Here is a 15,265-nt window from a genome sequence, read left to right on the forward strand (position 1 = left end):
ATTTCACCCTTTTGCCTGATTCCCCTTTTCTTTTTTTAAAAATTTCTTGTTTTAGGTATGAGTGTAGTTGATTCACAGTGCTGTGTTAGGTTTGGGTGTACAGCAGAGTGATTTTGTTAAATATATTCAGTACTGCGACATTCTGAGTTCCTGAGAGTTACAGTGGTGTTGATGATACCGGTCTTGTAGGGAAAATTACTGAACAAACACGGGACCCTCGGGAGTCTGTGAGAGACCTTCTCTGTTGGGCCTCTCAAGAGCTGCCATCCTGGCTTATTCTCTCAGCACCCTCTCGGTGATCAGGGATGCCCCTTCACCATCAGGGCAAGTTCTTCTTTCCTCTGATCCAGATAATGTTGTTTCTTAACTCTTCTTTGCCCAGTATTAAAGGCCCCATAAACAACTTTTTATAATGCCATGTTTGCATAGAACGTTACTCCTGCCTTTAGGGGTAGAAGATGCCCTGGAGGAGAAGGCAGTTAAGACCTAAAGGACAAATAGGATGGTCAGATCTGCAGAGCATCTTCTCCAGAAGCTCCCAAAAGAGCCCAGGTCCCATGGAGTTTCTGTAGGTGGTTCCAGTACCATTGGAGGATGGAGTTGGAGGAGGGCAAGTTCAAAGCATGAGGTCAGAGAAATCAGCTAGAGCCAGATCTTTATGGACGACTTCGTGTGTGCCTGAGGAATGGAGAAGCCAGAGAAACAGGGAAACACAATCCCATTTACAAGGTTTTCTGGAGACTGTCTGTTCTTCCCTTTAGTGGAAGGATGGGAGGAAAGCAAGACTGGAGGCAGGAAATCACAGAGGATGCTGCTGCCGCCGTGAAAGTGACAGAGGACACAGCCAGGAGACAGGTCAGAAAGACACTAGGAAGTAGGGCTCGACAGGCTCTGTGGAAACTTAGAGGCGAAGGAAGGAGCAGGCCTCCCTGTGCATCACCAGCTCCCAGAGCGCACTCAAACTCATGTCCGTTGGGTCGGTGATGCCATCCAACCATCTCATCCTCTGTCGTCCCCTGCTCCTCCCGCCTTCAATCTTCCCCAGCACCAGGGTCTTTTCCAGTGAGTGAGGTCTTCACATCAGGTGGCCAAAGTGGAGTTTCAGCTTCAGCATCAGTCCTTCCAATGAATATTCAGGACTGATTTCTTTTAGGATGGACTGGTTGGATCTCCTTGCTGTCCAAGGGACTCTCATGATAGCAAAAATTAATACATTGTAAATCAACTACACAAAATAAAGCTTGGCCAGGTTGACTCTCAGGTTTCTGATCAGGTTAAAGATTCCATCAGTGTCTGGCAGGTCGATTATCAAAGGTGATCGATGAGACCAGCATGTGGGAGGTGAGCAAACAAGGCGGTGGAGGGTAGGGCCCCGAAGGAGGCAGACTCAGCATGTGGGAGGTGAGCAAACAAGGCGGTGGAGGGTAGGGCCCCGAAGGAGGCAGACTCAGCATGTGGGAGGTGAGCAAACAAGGCGGTGGAGGGTAGGGCCCCGAAGGAGGCAGACTGAGGAGGAGGAGGAGGATGCCCGTCATGTGTACATGGTCTCAGTAGCCTGTTTTCTAGTCCTAGGGTCTTGAAACCTTTGTTAGGAAACCACCAGGCAGTTAGCCTTTCGAGTGAGCTGGTGCGCTTCTGTGGGTGGCCACAGGCGGAACTGCAACCTCAGCAGCAGCCCACATTTGGAGACTTAGTATTTGGGCCCTTCTCAGCCCATTTCCCAAGCTCTGTGAGTGCAGTTCTACTGAAATTTTACATTTCAGGTTGGTGCTGTGATGGCCCCATTTTACAGATGAGAAAACTAAGGCATAGAGAGATGACATATTTTCCCAGAGTCAAGTAGGCATCCCGGCTTCCCCAACGGCTCAGTGAGTAAAGAACCCACCCATAATGCATAAGACACAGGAGACGTGGGTTGCATCCCTGGGTTGGGAAGATCCCCTGGAGAAGGAAATGGCAACCCACTCCAGTATTCCTGTCTGGAGAATCCCACGGACAGAGGAGCCCGGCGGGCTGCAGTCCATGGGTCACACAGAGTCAGCTGTGACTGCGCACACACCGGTGCTCATGCAGGGGCGGGGCTGAGATGCAGACAGGCCGTGTGGCTTGGAGCCTGCCCCCCAGCATCAGCGCTGCTCCGCGCTACAGGCGTCTCCTGGCACCAGCCTCTGTCTGACCAGTTTACGGAAGAAGGGATCATTAAAAGCATAAAATACTGCAACGTCTGATGCTCACCTTTCTGATCCAGCCGAAGTGTATAAAAGCCTGTTCTTCCACGTCGTATAGGTCCTGACATATTAAACGCACCCCAGTCACTGTGGGTCTGCGCTGTGCGTGTGTGTGACCACGAGCCACGTGGACCTATTTGGATTTAAATTCACTGAAACTAAGCGAGGTTTCAGATCCACTTCCTCATCCTCACTGGCCTCATTTCAGGTGCCAAATGGCCACGTGTAGCTGATGGTTACAACACCAGCTCAGGATGAAAACGTGAACATTCCCACCATCACACAAAGTAGATTCAAGGCAGTTCTGTTGAATAGAAATATAATATGAAGCATGTGTGTAATTTAAAATTTTCTAGCAGCCACACTTAAAAAAGTAAAAAGAGGTAGGTGAAATTAATTTTAATATATCTTGGCCCGGTATACTCCAAGTATCATTTCAGCATGTAATGAATAGTAATGATGCAGTTCCCTTTCTTCTGCATTGTCATCAAAGTTTGGTGTTTATTTTATTTTCACAACACATCTTATTTTTTACTGGTATTATAAAAACTTTTTTTTGCACTGTGAATTCTTTTTTCCTTTATTTTTATTGAGGTATAGCTGATTTATAATATTTCATAAATTTCAGATGTACAACATAGTGATTCACAATTTATAAAATATTGGCTATATTTCCTGTGCTGTACAATATATTCTTTTTAAGTTTTTTTCATTTTAAATTCAATTTTTAAAGGTTACTTTCCATTCACAGTTATTACAGTTTTACGAGGCATTGGCTTGTGTTCCCCATGTTGTACTATAACCCTTGAGCCTGTCTTACACCAAAGAGTTTGCACCTCCTGCTCCCCCACCCCTGTGTGCCCCCTGACCGCTGGTATAACTAGTTTGTTCTCTGTGTCTGTGAGTCTGCTTCCGTTTGGTAGTATTAGCCATTTTGTAGCATTTTTTAGATTCCACATATATGTGAGATCTACAGCATCTCTCTCTCTCTGACTTAATTCACTTAATGCCTCTAAGTCCTTCCTTGTAGCTGCAAATGGCGACACTTCACTCGCTTCTATGGCTGAGGAATGTCCATTGTGTACTGCGTCGTCTTTATCCGTTCATCTGTTGATGGACAGTTAGGTTGCTCCTGTTATCCTGGCAGTTGTAAATAATGACACTATGAATACTGGGGTGCGTGTATCTTTTTGAACTAATGTTTTTGTGTTTTTTCAGCTATATACCCAGGAGTAGGATTGCTGGCTGGAAGGGTAGTTCTAGTTTTTGAGAAATCTCCACGTGCTGTTTTTCCACAGTGGCTGCGCTCAGCAGTGTGCAGATATCCCCTTTGTTGTGCTTCGTCACCTGCATTTGCTGTCTGTGTTCCCTCTGATGATGGCCATCCTGACAGGTATCTCAGTACGGCTTTCACTTGCATTTCCTGGTTGGGGTGTTGAGCGTCTTTTCCTGAGAGTACGTCTTACCTTGAGCCAGCTACAGTTCAAGTCCTCCATGGCTGCATAGCCACCATATTGTCCAACACCACTGTAGACACTCAAGCTAAGGTTTCTCAGCTGGGATGTATTAAAATGATTGTGTGACAGAGGGCTGTGTAGTTCATGGACCTCTGCTATAAGCTTTGGGATTATACGTGGTGCAGATAGACGATTTCTAAGATGATGGAGGTGGCCAGGTTGCCAAGGCTCAATCTGTGTATTAAGGAAATAATATTAGTGTTAAATACATTTTAAAACACCAGTGTCAAGCTCTTGATTCATCCTTGTCCTCCCCAGCATTTCTCCTTGGGGTTTACACACGCACACTACATGAGACAGAGAATCAGCAGAAACCTACTGTGTAGCACAGCAAACGCTGTTCGGTCTTCTGTGATGACCTGTGTGGGCAAGAACCTGGGAAAGAATGAGCGTGTGCGTATGTATAACTGAACCACGCTGCTGTCCACTGAAACCGACACAGCATTGTACATCAGCTATACTGCAGTGAAACCTTTAGAAACTAGAAATAAAGCACCAATCTTTTCAGATAGTTTGTCATGCTAGTATTTTCTCAAAAAGGCACATTTTGGCAGCATGAACCAACTCAGAGTGATGTTGTTAATGGAGTTGTTTAATCCACTGTTAATGACTTCGAAGAAGCAGTAAAATTTGGAGTTCTGACTGAGAGCCAGATAAAACTTGCATCAGGCGTAACTGGAATATGCATTATCTGCAGACACTGCCCACTTTCTGGAGTGCCTCCTGCCGTCTGCTTTCGAGTTCCTTCTTTGGAGGCACAATTTGGTGACTCCTTAATTACTTACATTATATAACTAACTGTGATGGCCATTCTTGGGAAATTATCTTTAAATGTCTCAAAGGGATTCTTAAATTACATCTTTGGATTTGGGAACTGCGTCTCTGCTCCTTGGTTCCTGGTTGTGTGCTCTCCTCTTTGCATTTTTTTTAAATTAAATTTCTTCACTTACCTTGAAGTAATGTTGTAAATACAAACCTATAATTTACTCGACTTTTAAGTCCTTCCTTCTAATAAACTTATCTGTTTGTGTTGGGTCTAAGAAACTGTGAGTCGCTCAGTTGTGTTTGACTCTTTGCAACCCCATGGACTGTAGCCCGCCAGGCCCCTCTGTCCATGGAATTCTCCAGGCCAGAACACTGGAGTGGGTTGCCATTCCCTTCTCCAGGGTATCTTCCCAACCCAGGGATCGAACCCTCGTCTCTTGCATTGCAGACAGATTCTTATAGTCTGAGCCACCTGGGAAGCCCATATTTTTTTAATTAAATTTCTTCATGTCCCTTGAAGTAATGTTGTAACTACAAACCTATAATTTACTTTTAAGCCCTTCCTACTAATAAACTTACCGTTCACTTTGGGTCTAATTATAGCTCGGGACATAACCGTGTGCATTATTTATCTGAATGAGTGAGCTTGTCTGGCAACAAGATGCTGTGTTGGCACAGCCTCACTGTCATCTGACCTGAATATTCTGTCTGCGCCTCACTGCCCCCTTCAGGGGAGGAGGCCAGTGGTCAGATGGGGCGGGAAGGCTGGGCCCCAGTCCTTTGAATTTTATTTCAGTACTTGGCGATGAACTTGGCTAACTGTGATTTTATTTTTAGTATTTAAATAAGAGAAATCAAAGCCTCGAAATAAAATTAAACCCTTCTTCAGATCTGTTTCCTCCCATCACCTGGTCCAACTCTCCCACGTTCCTTGCACAGCTGCCCTGTTGAATTTAGGTATGTTTTTCCAGTTCATTTCTTGGAAGGCACTGACACCGATATGTATCCATAAATGATACAAAGTATTGTTTTATGTCTAGTTCCTAGGGTAGGACCACACAGTGCTGCAACTTCCTGTTCTCACGTGGCAGCTTGGTCGGCTTTTTCTGCATACTTAATATGAAAAATTGATACAGATCTAAGAATATGTTAATGTCTAATACCTAAGGAAGTTATGAAACCTCGTAGTAAACAGATAGCTCATCCTGAGAAGGAGCGCACCCCCAGAACCCCTGAAGCTCCTCCCGAGCTCTGCTCTCCGCCCTCCAGTTCTCCCCAGGAGACGCGTCTCTGGAACATTTAGTGTCTGTCCCTCCCCAGTTACCTTTCTTGTTTGTTTTTATACTTTGTAGAAATAGTGTTGTTTGGTGCATATTCCTTTTATACTTGCTTTTCGTATTCGTTAGGATATTCTTAAGGTTTCTCAATGTTGGTTTATATGTTTTCACTGCTGTGAAGTGTTCCTTTGGGTGAATTTACACCTTTTTCTATCAGTGGGCACTTCTGTCACTGCACGATTTTGCTGTTTCATAACTTACTTAGGCAAGTATATTCTGGACACGAGAATTTCGCCCATTTTATATGATCCCAGTTTATGACTTGCCGTGTCACTCTCTTTAGTCAAACTGTAAAGCTTTTGACTTTTGCATTTAAGTGCTTAATCCATCTACAACAGAGGTTTATGTGTTTTCGTGCCAAGTCGCTTCAGTCGTGTCTGACTCAAAGCGACCCCGTGGACTGCAGCCCGCCGGGCTCCTCTGTGCATAGGATTCTCCAGGCAGGAATACCGGAGTGGGTTGCCTTGCCCTCCTCCAGGGGGTCTTCCCGACCCGGTGATCAAACCCACGTCTCTTTAAGCCTCCTACATTTGCAGGCAGGTTTTTTACCACTAGTGTCAACTGGGTGAGGTAGAAATTCAGTTTCTCTGTTGTCCAAAGACAAAACTGTTTTCTCAGCCCCATCAGTTCCAACATCTGTCAGATTTTCATTCTGCGTAGAAAAGTTTAAAGAGCTTCCTTAAGGTCCCAAAAGCGTCCTAGAGTCAATGTGTCCAGTTTGGTTTTTTAAAAATCTGTTGGACTTTTGATTAGAATTACATTGAATCAAGGAAAAATTGACATCCCCAGGGTCCTGGGTCTTCCTACCTATAAACTTGGTGTCTTCATTTATTTAATTTCCTTGAGTGTATTTCAATGTGTTTTATAGCTTTCTCCATAAAAATCTTATATGTTTTCCCTGAACTCTATTCATAGGTTCCTTGTATTTTTAATACTATTGTAAAAAGTATTTTAAAATGTATTTTCTAATATTGTTGGTGTGTTGAAATGCAGTTGATTTTTGTCTGTTTATCTTATATCCTGCTACTATGTTAAACTTTTATTAAATTTAGTAAATTGCACATAGATTTGGGTAGCTTTCTCCTGTGTACATAAATACCATAAATGCCAATCATTTTATTTCTTCCGTCCCAGTCCATAAATACTTTGTTTTTCAATTTATGTCTTTCATACCTTGATGGATATGAGCTCTAGTACAGTCATGATTGGAAATGGATTTAGTGGGCATCTTTGTCTTGAGCCTCAATTTTTAAAGCATTTGCTTTTAATATTTTACCATTGAATATTCAGTTGCTATGAGGTTTCTGGTATATGCTTTTTATCAAGTTAAAGAAGTTTCTTACTATTCTGAATTTGCTAGGAGTTTTTTCATGAATAGCTATCATTAAAATTTATTGAGTGCTTTTTTCTTCACCTATTGTGATTGTGATTTTTTTCTACTTTAATGTGTTGTTAAGTACATTACATTAATAATCTGCTGTTATTAAACTGTCCTTGCATTCCCAGAATAATCCCAAATTGGTTAAGGTGCATGCCTTTTTGGCGTCGTTTCATCTGTCACCTTACGAAACTATTCTGCGATTACTGGCTGTATTTCCCACTCTGTGCGTCTCATACCTGTGACTCATCTATCTTGTCACTGCAGTTTTGTCCCGCTTAACCATCCGCCCCTCTCTCTACCCTTCCTCCCATTTGGCAACCACCTGTCTGCTCTCTGTATCTGTGAGTCTGTTCTGTTTCCGAACACGTGTTCTTTGGTTTTGTTTTCGAGATGCTGCATGTCGGTGAGATCCTGTGGCATTTGTCTTTCTGCGTCTGACCTGTTTCATTCAGCGTCGTGCCCTCGAGGTCATCTGTGCTGTCCCGAACGGCGAGATTGCCGTCTATATGGCTCAGTAATATTATACACACACACACACACACACACATATAAACACACACATTCCATATCTTCTATATTTAATACATACATTTATTTTTATACGATATATAATAGTATTATATATGTGCTGTGTACTAACTCGTTTCAGTCATGTCCAACTCTTTGTGACCCCATGGACTCTATACCCTGCCAGGCTCCTGTGTCCTTGGAATTCTCCAGGCAAGAACACTGGAGTGGGTTACCATGCCTTCTTCCAGGAGATCTTCCTGACCTAGGGATCCAACCCATGTCTCTTAGTCTCATGCATTGCAGGCAGGTTCTTTAGCACTAGCACCACCTGGGAAGCCCCTATATTATTATTTATATATATGCACATCTTCTGGGTATGTGTCCAAAGAAATGAAAACCGTAATTTGAGAAGAATATGCATCCCAGTGTTCACTGCAACATTGCTTACATGGCCAACATATGTATATATATATGCCATAGATGAAGTGAAGTGAAATGCTGGTTGCTCAGTCGTGTCTGACTCTTTGGGACCCCATGGACTGTAGCCCACCAGGCTTCTCTGTCCATGGAATTCTCCAGGCAGGAGTACTGGAGTGGAGAGCCATTCCTTTCTCCAGGGGATTTTCCCAACCCAGGGACCAAACCTGGGTCTCCCGCATTGCAGGCAGATTCCTTACAGCCTGAGCCGCCAGGGAAACCCATGTCATAGACACAATGCAATGCGTGTATATGTGTCATAGATTTAATACATACATATGTATATCATAGATGTAATGCATATATATATGTCATACATATAATGCATATATATGTCGTAGATATAATACATACATATGTATATCATAGATGTAATGCATATATATATGTCATACATATAATGCATATATATGTCGTAGATATAATACATACATATGTATATCATAGATGTAATGCATATATATATGTCATACATATAATGCATATATATGTCGTAGATATAATACATACATATGTATATCATAGATGTAATGCATATATATATATATATAAAAAATACGACGCCACATGTTCTTCATCCATTCGTCTACTGACGGGCACTTAGGTCGCTTTTGTGTCTTGGCCATTGTGAGCAACGCTGCAGTGAACACTGGGATGCATATTCTTTTCACATCACTGTCTCCATGTCTTTGGATACATACCCAGAAGTGAAATTGCTGGACTGTGCGGTAGCTCTACTTTCAGTTTTCTGAGGAGTCTCCACAGTTTTCCACAGCGGCCGCACCAGTTCACATTCCCACCAGGAATGCAGAAGGTTCCCTTTCTCTCTTCACGTCCTTGTCAACACCTGTTAGTTGCCGTCTTTCTGATGACTGCCGCTCTGACGGGTGTGAGACGATACCCATTGTGGTTTTGATTTGCATTTTGTGATTAGTGATGTTGAGCGGCTTTTCCTGAGCTTGTTGGCCTTGGGATGTCTTCTTTGGAGAAATGTCTGTTTGGGTCCCCTGCCCACCTCTTAATAGGTTGTATGTTTTTTTGTGTTGAGATGTATGAGTTCTTCATGTTCTCTGGATATTATCCCCTTAACGAATTTGTCATTTGCAAATACCTTCTCCCATTCAATAGGCTGCCATTTCATTTCAAAGATAGTTTCCTTCACTTGCAAAAGCTAGTTTGATGTAGCTTTCGTTTAGTTTGATGTAGAGCAACTTCACTTTCACTTTTCACTTTCATGCATTGGAGAAGGAAGTGGCAGCCCACTCCAGTGTTCTTGCCTGGAGAATCCCAGGGATGGGGGAGCCTGGTGGACTGCTGTCTATGGGGTTGCACAGAGTCGGACACGACTGAAGCGACTTAGCAGCAGCAGCAGCAATCCCATTTGTTCATTTTTGCATTTGTTCCCCTAGCCTGAGAGACACATCCCCAAAATTGTTGCTAAGACAGATGTCAAAGAGTGTACTGCATTTGTTTTCTTCTCGGAGTTTTATGGGCTTGGGGCTTACATTTAAGTCTTTAATCCATTGTGAGTTTAATGGTATAAGTGGTGTGAGAAAGTCCGGTCTGATTCTTGCATGTCGGTGTCCAGTTTTTCCAACACCATTTATTAAAGGGGCTGTCTTTTCCCTAGTGTATTGATGTATTCTTCCTCCATTGTCATAGATAATGATTCATGCTTTTTTGGTCTCCTGTTCAACAATGAAATTGTTGTAGATACGAACTAATTTCACAATATGAAAGAAGACATATCTTTGTTGGCAATAAAATCTTCTCAAGCACCTTAACAGGGTTGCCCACTTTGCTGCAGGGTGTGAGGGGATTTCTGGCTGATGTACTGTGAGGTCGGTGTGACAGGAAGAACACTAGAGGGCTTAATTATAATCTCGCTTTGCCTTCTGTTACTCGGGAAGAATGGGGACAGTTCAGTTGGCTCGTGTGGGTCTTCTTCTCGTCCGGAGTCTCTCTGCAGCTGGGGAGCAAGGTGTGCCGCTGGTAGCCAAACTTCCCACGCTTGGCTGCTATTCCAGCAGCAGCATCTGACAAACTCTTACTTACTGAGTACCAAGAACAAGGCAGAACCTGTTCTTGGAGGACTTCCAGAGAGGGACGGAAAAGCAAACAGTTTCAAAGCACAGGTATAAAACAAAATGATGCATCCTGTCTTCCACAGACCACCCTAGCGGGACGCTGGGTACATTAGCAGGGAGTCTTCGGGTGGAGTGAGAAAAGAAGATTCAGATGTGATGCTTGAGCTGAGTCTTGTGAATGATGACCATTTCCTGATCTCCAGCACCCTCATTGGTGCTTTTCGTTAACAAAAGCATTAGACTATTTTTTTTTTCTTTAGCGTTCCTTCTAGCTTTGAAAATTTGTCTCTTTGACCTTATACCACCCTTTCAGGGTCTCAGAAATAATTTTATGCTTTATTAAACATTTTGCTCCAGTAAAAATTAATTTAAAAATTTTGCTTCTGGTCTGTGGTCCTTGGAATCCTTTGTTTCATGGGTTTGAGGTTATGAATGGCAAAACGGAACTTCTTGGTTCTGTATTACTTAGTAATACCAACATATTTCATTTATAGAATACTGACGATATTGACAAGTGAATCCTCATTTGGAATTGACCTATTAACTTTGGTGTGTTTTCTATGGAATGGCTCAATTTGTTGTTATCATAAATAGATATTTTTACAATTCCAAGCTTTCTATCATCTCTAAGCACATTTCATTTGTATGTCTTATTTCAGTGCTGGACCCAAAGGAGACAACATTTATGAATGGAGGTCAACTATATTGGGACCCCCAGGATCTGTCTATGAAGGCGGGGTGTTCTTTCTTGACATAACCTTTTCACCTGACTATCCGTTTAAACCCCCCAAGGTCAGTATGATGTATTCATCCATTTTTAGCTATATGTATTATCGCTTATTTTTATATATATATACATATTCTTCAGGATGCACACCTAGGGATGCATGTCTGTTCTGTTAGCATAGACAACTTCCCAGGACTGATTGTATGTAAATGGAAAAATGATTGTGTCTTCCCTAACCCCAACCTTTGACGCGCAACTCATTGTTCCTTCTCATCCTTTCTCGTATTGCCTTTTTTTGTGGTGTATGTTTTAAGGTAACATCAGACAGCCTGTTAATGGGGTGGAAGTAGGAGACAGGATGGGCTGGTGCCAGCTCCGGGGCCTGGAGATCCAGGCGTGGCCTGGGCTGAGGGAGCCCCTCCAGGAGCTGGCCTGGGCGCCAGCCGGGAGCCCTGAGCCCTGGGACCACCGCAGCTCAGCTGCCCACAGGAAGTGCACACGTGTCAGACGAAGGTGTGTGCACACACATTAGACGAAGAGACCGAACAGTCGTGTCAGGAAAATTCAGTAAGGGAGAATGTGTGTTTGTCCATTAATAAAAATGACGGGCTGATGAAAAGTCATACATAAACGACTAAAGAAAGTCCGAGAGCCCAGCCTTGTCAGGAGGTGGGTGATGGAATTCACTTAGGATGCGATTATTCCCTTTAAGCATCTTCACATTACTTTCTGCTGCATGTAAGTCAGACGTGCAATGACTTCAGATCCATCCCCGTTCTGAAGATGTTTTGTCTTAGACTGGCGCTCAGCTGGTCGACAACATTGTGTTGGTTTCAGGTGTGCAGCGAGGCGATTCAGGTATCCACATACTTGTGTCTACTCGTTTGCAAGTTCTTGTCCCATGTAGGTTGTCACAGAATGTTGAGCAGAGCTCCCTGTGCTCTATAGGAGGTCCTTGCTGGTTATCTGGTCTAAGCATAGCAGTCATTCTCCACGTTGGAAATGGAAAGACCCAGAGAACACTGACTCTCTCTGTTGGCCACCAAGACAGAATTTTCATTTGACCTGGCTTCACTTCTGAATGTTGTGGGTTCGAGTGAACACTTTAAAAAGCAAGGCTCGGCCTTCACCTTCCCCGTGACGTCCCAGGGTCCCCTCCCTGCCTCCCATGCCCCTTTCTATTTCTCTTCTCTTCTTTCCTCTCCAATGAGACTTGGCTGTTATTTTGGTATCAATGCAAGAAGTAATGACTGTCGTTTTACCAAATAGGAGAGGCAGGCAGAGAAACTAGGTAACTTGCCCAGCATATCCTAACACTGTCAGGACTGAAGCCAGGACGGCACACAGGACATCTTACCCAGGATGCCACAGCCGGCGGCCCCTGGCCCCCCAGGGCTGCGTTTGGTCCATTTCAGTGGTGAAGCCACAGTACTGCTGACCTTTATTTCCTCCTTTGAATGGGTGGGGACCTCGAGGCCTTCTCTTCTTTGCACCAGCCCCCAAGTCGTCTGCATACCTGTCACTCTGCCAGGGACATGCGGGCCTTTCCGGGCAGTCCCTTCAGTAACAGAGATGCCGATGGGCAGGGGAGCCGGGGGCTCGGATGAGGCAGTTGTGCTGCTCGGGAGCCCGATACAGTCTGTTCTATGAAACATACATCTCAGAAAAAGTGTGGGCATTTCCAGCTTCTGCAGGACAGAAGTGCATCGATTAAACAAAGCAAGGAGGGAAAGCAGGTAGGTCCGACAGTCCCATTTCTGAAAAGGTGTCTCTGACGGGCTCGGAGGAAAGGCCAAAACCAACAGGATGGAACGGAAACAGCTCAGTGGGGAGCATGTCATTGAAAATCAGAGCGAGGTCCTGATACAGGACAGGAAATGGAGACTTGCTCTGTTTCCATATAAGTAATAATGTGTGGGCTTCTGACTGAGTACAGTTCTGTGGGAACTGCAGGGTCCTGAGACCTTAAGCAGATACTCTTAGGAGCACAGTCTCTGGAACTCTGAGCCCGTCGTGCAGTGCCTGCAACGCCTCATTCACTTCCGAGCTCTTCGTTTTTAGGAGGGCACACAGGAGTAAGCTGGGGAGGGAAAGAGTTAGCAGTCTGCAGTTTCTCCACTGGCTCAAGCTCTGCATTGGGCAGCCGCGAGCCAAGCCGTCCCTCCTCCAAATACCCTAGTAAGACTGGGATTTTCCCTTTCACAGAGGAGAGAACTTACATGAGGCTTAGAGAGGTTTTCTAATAATAAGCAACCAGGAATCTACTGAACTTGGCCTCCAGGGACCATGTCCTTTCCACTGAATTATACATAGTTACCCTGGAGATGTTTACTAGGAAAAATAGGTCCTGGGAGAAATGTGATAGCTGTCCTTTGATGTCCATGGCATGGGTTGTGTTAGACTGGCTTCTGGGTGACTGGATGGGACAAAAATAGAAGGGGCGGGCATCAGTCATAGGGAAGCAGATTTCGATTCCCTTGGGGGAAGACCTGACCCATCGTGGGACAGCCTGCTTCTGAATAGCTCTACCTCTGAGAAAGGGCTTCCCTTTCCTGGGAGTGTTCAAAGCAAACAGCTGAACTGGAACCTGTCAAGAAGATTGCCAGAAAAAAATTAAATCCCTCCAGCGGATAAATCTGCTTAGACAATCCGTGAGGACAAAGGAAAATCAAACTTTGGGTATTGGATCATCATTTAAGTGCACAGGTACTAGAAACCTGTAGGAAGTTTTAAAAGAAATTGTCACCAGCTAATTTGTCGGTTTTAGAAGTCAGATTTTGTGGACAGAAGTATGACTTGAAGGGGGAAAGTTGGCACGTGTCTTGAAAGCTTTTCACTAAGACAGACTCACTCACTAATAATTCGAAAGTGCCATGCCCGGCCTTTCAGGTCTCCTGTTGCTCTCAACAGCCCCTGTCTGGGGTTAAGTCTTGCTTTAGGTGGCGCTAGTGGTAAAGAACCCGCCTGCCAGTGCAGGAGACATAAGAGACGAGGGCTGGATACCTGGGTCGGGAAGATCCCCTGGAGGAGGGCTTGGCTGCCCACTCCAGTCTTCTTCCTGGAGAATCCCACGGACAGGGGAGCCTGGCAGGCTCTAGTCCATTGGATTGCAGAAAGCCGGACAGGACTGAGGTGACTTAGCATGCACGCACGCACTGGCTTTTATTTCTCTGTTGCCTTCATCCTTTTTTCTTTTTCCAACAACCTTAGGCACACGCTTGGATTTATGTAACATTTTCTGATACCCTCAAGAGTGAACCAGGGTAGCTGTACTTGTCAGAGAAAATGGTGAGAGAGAGCAGAGGCTCACGAATAAATCTGACTGCCCATCTGCGTGCATGCTAAGTCGCTTGAGTCGCGGACAACCCCATGGCCCTATGGACTGTAGCCCCCCAGGCTCCTCTGTCCAGGGGATTCCCCAGGCAAGAATACTGGAGTGGGTTGATTGGCTATCTATTTGTTATCAGGTATCTACCGTAAAATGAACCTTTATGCCTGTAGCATGACAGAATCCCTGAGGTCCCTTTTCCCAAACTCTCAGACTGGGAATCGTTACTGAGAACTTGCAAATACTTCAGTGCTCAGCTTTATCACTTAAAGGTCACTGGGGTGACGTGGATGTACCTTCTTGCCGTGGGAACGTTTGGGGAGTAGAGCTTCATCAGTTTGAACATCCCACATTCTAGTACCTAATTTTTCACGATTTCAGATGAATCATTCCAATCATTTCTTCCAGAATTCCCCAAAATTCTAATAAGGCAAGCAAAACAAATGTTTAATGAAGTATGTAATGTTATTACACTTCATATTCTAGTTTTACTTGGAGAAGGAAATGGCAACCCACTGCAGTATTCTTGCCTGGGAAATCCCATTGACAGAGGAGCCTGGTGGGCTTCAGACAGTCCATGGGGTTGCAAAAGAGTCAGACATGACCTCGCAACTAAACAGCAAACATGACCAGTTTTAAATTAGTCAAGTCCTGGTTGTACTTTCAAATGCTGTGTCTCAGTACGAGTCTTGGTACGCTGATTTTCTTTCATCAGTATGTTCATGCCTCTCTTCCTAAATCTGCAGCATCTGTTTCATGACCCCAGTAGCTGTATCTAATGCCAAGTCTTTAGCTGAATACTTCACCACCAATGATAGGATTATTTCTCTGAAAAAAATATCTGCTTAGTGAAACTATATCCAGGAATAGTGTATATATAGCCAAAAAGAAAAGCATAATAAATCTCA

At 44.2% G+C, this 15,265-nt stretch overlaps 1 protein-coding gene across 1 annotated transcript in view; it reads left to right on the top strand.

The window, feature by feature from the left end:
- The window catches only part of UBE2E2 (ubiquitin conjugating enzyme E2 E2), a 359,622-nt gene that overhangs the window by 265,140 nt on the left and 79,217 nt on the right, over positions 1-15,265 (top strand). The window contains exon 4 of the mRNA XM_070364399.1: positions 10,962-11,094. Coding sequence (XP_070220500.1) covers positions 10,962-11,094 — 133 coding nt within the window. The remainder of the gene's footprint in view (positions 1-10,961; positions 11,095-15,265) is intronic.

Source organism: Bos mutus, chromosome 27, assembly GCF_027580195.1.
Source record: "Bos mutus isolate GX-2022 chromosome 27, NWIPB_WYAK_1.1, whole genome shotgun sequence".
NCBI classification, from domain to species: Eukaryota; Metazoa; Chordata; class Mammalia; order Artiodactyla; family Bovidae; genus Bos; species Bos mutus.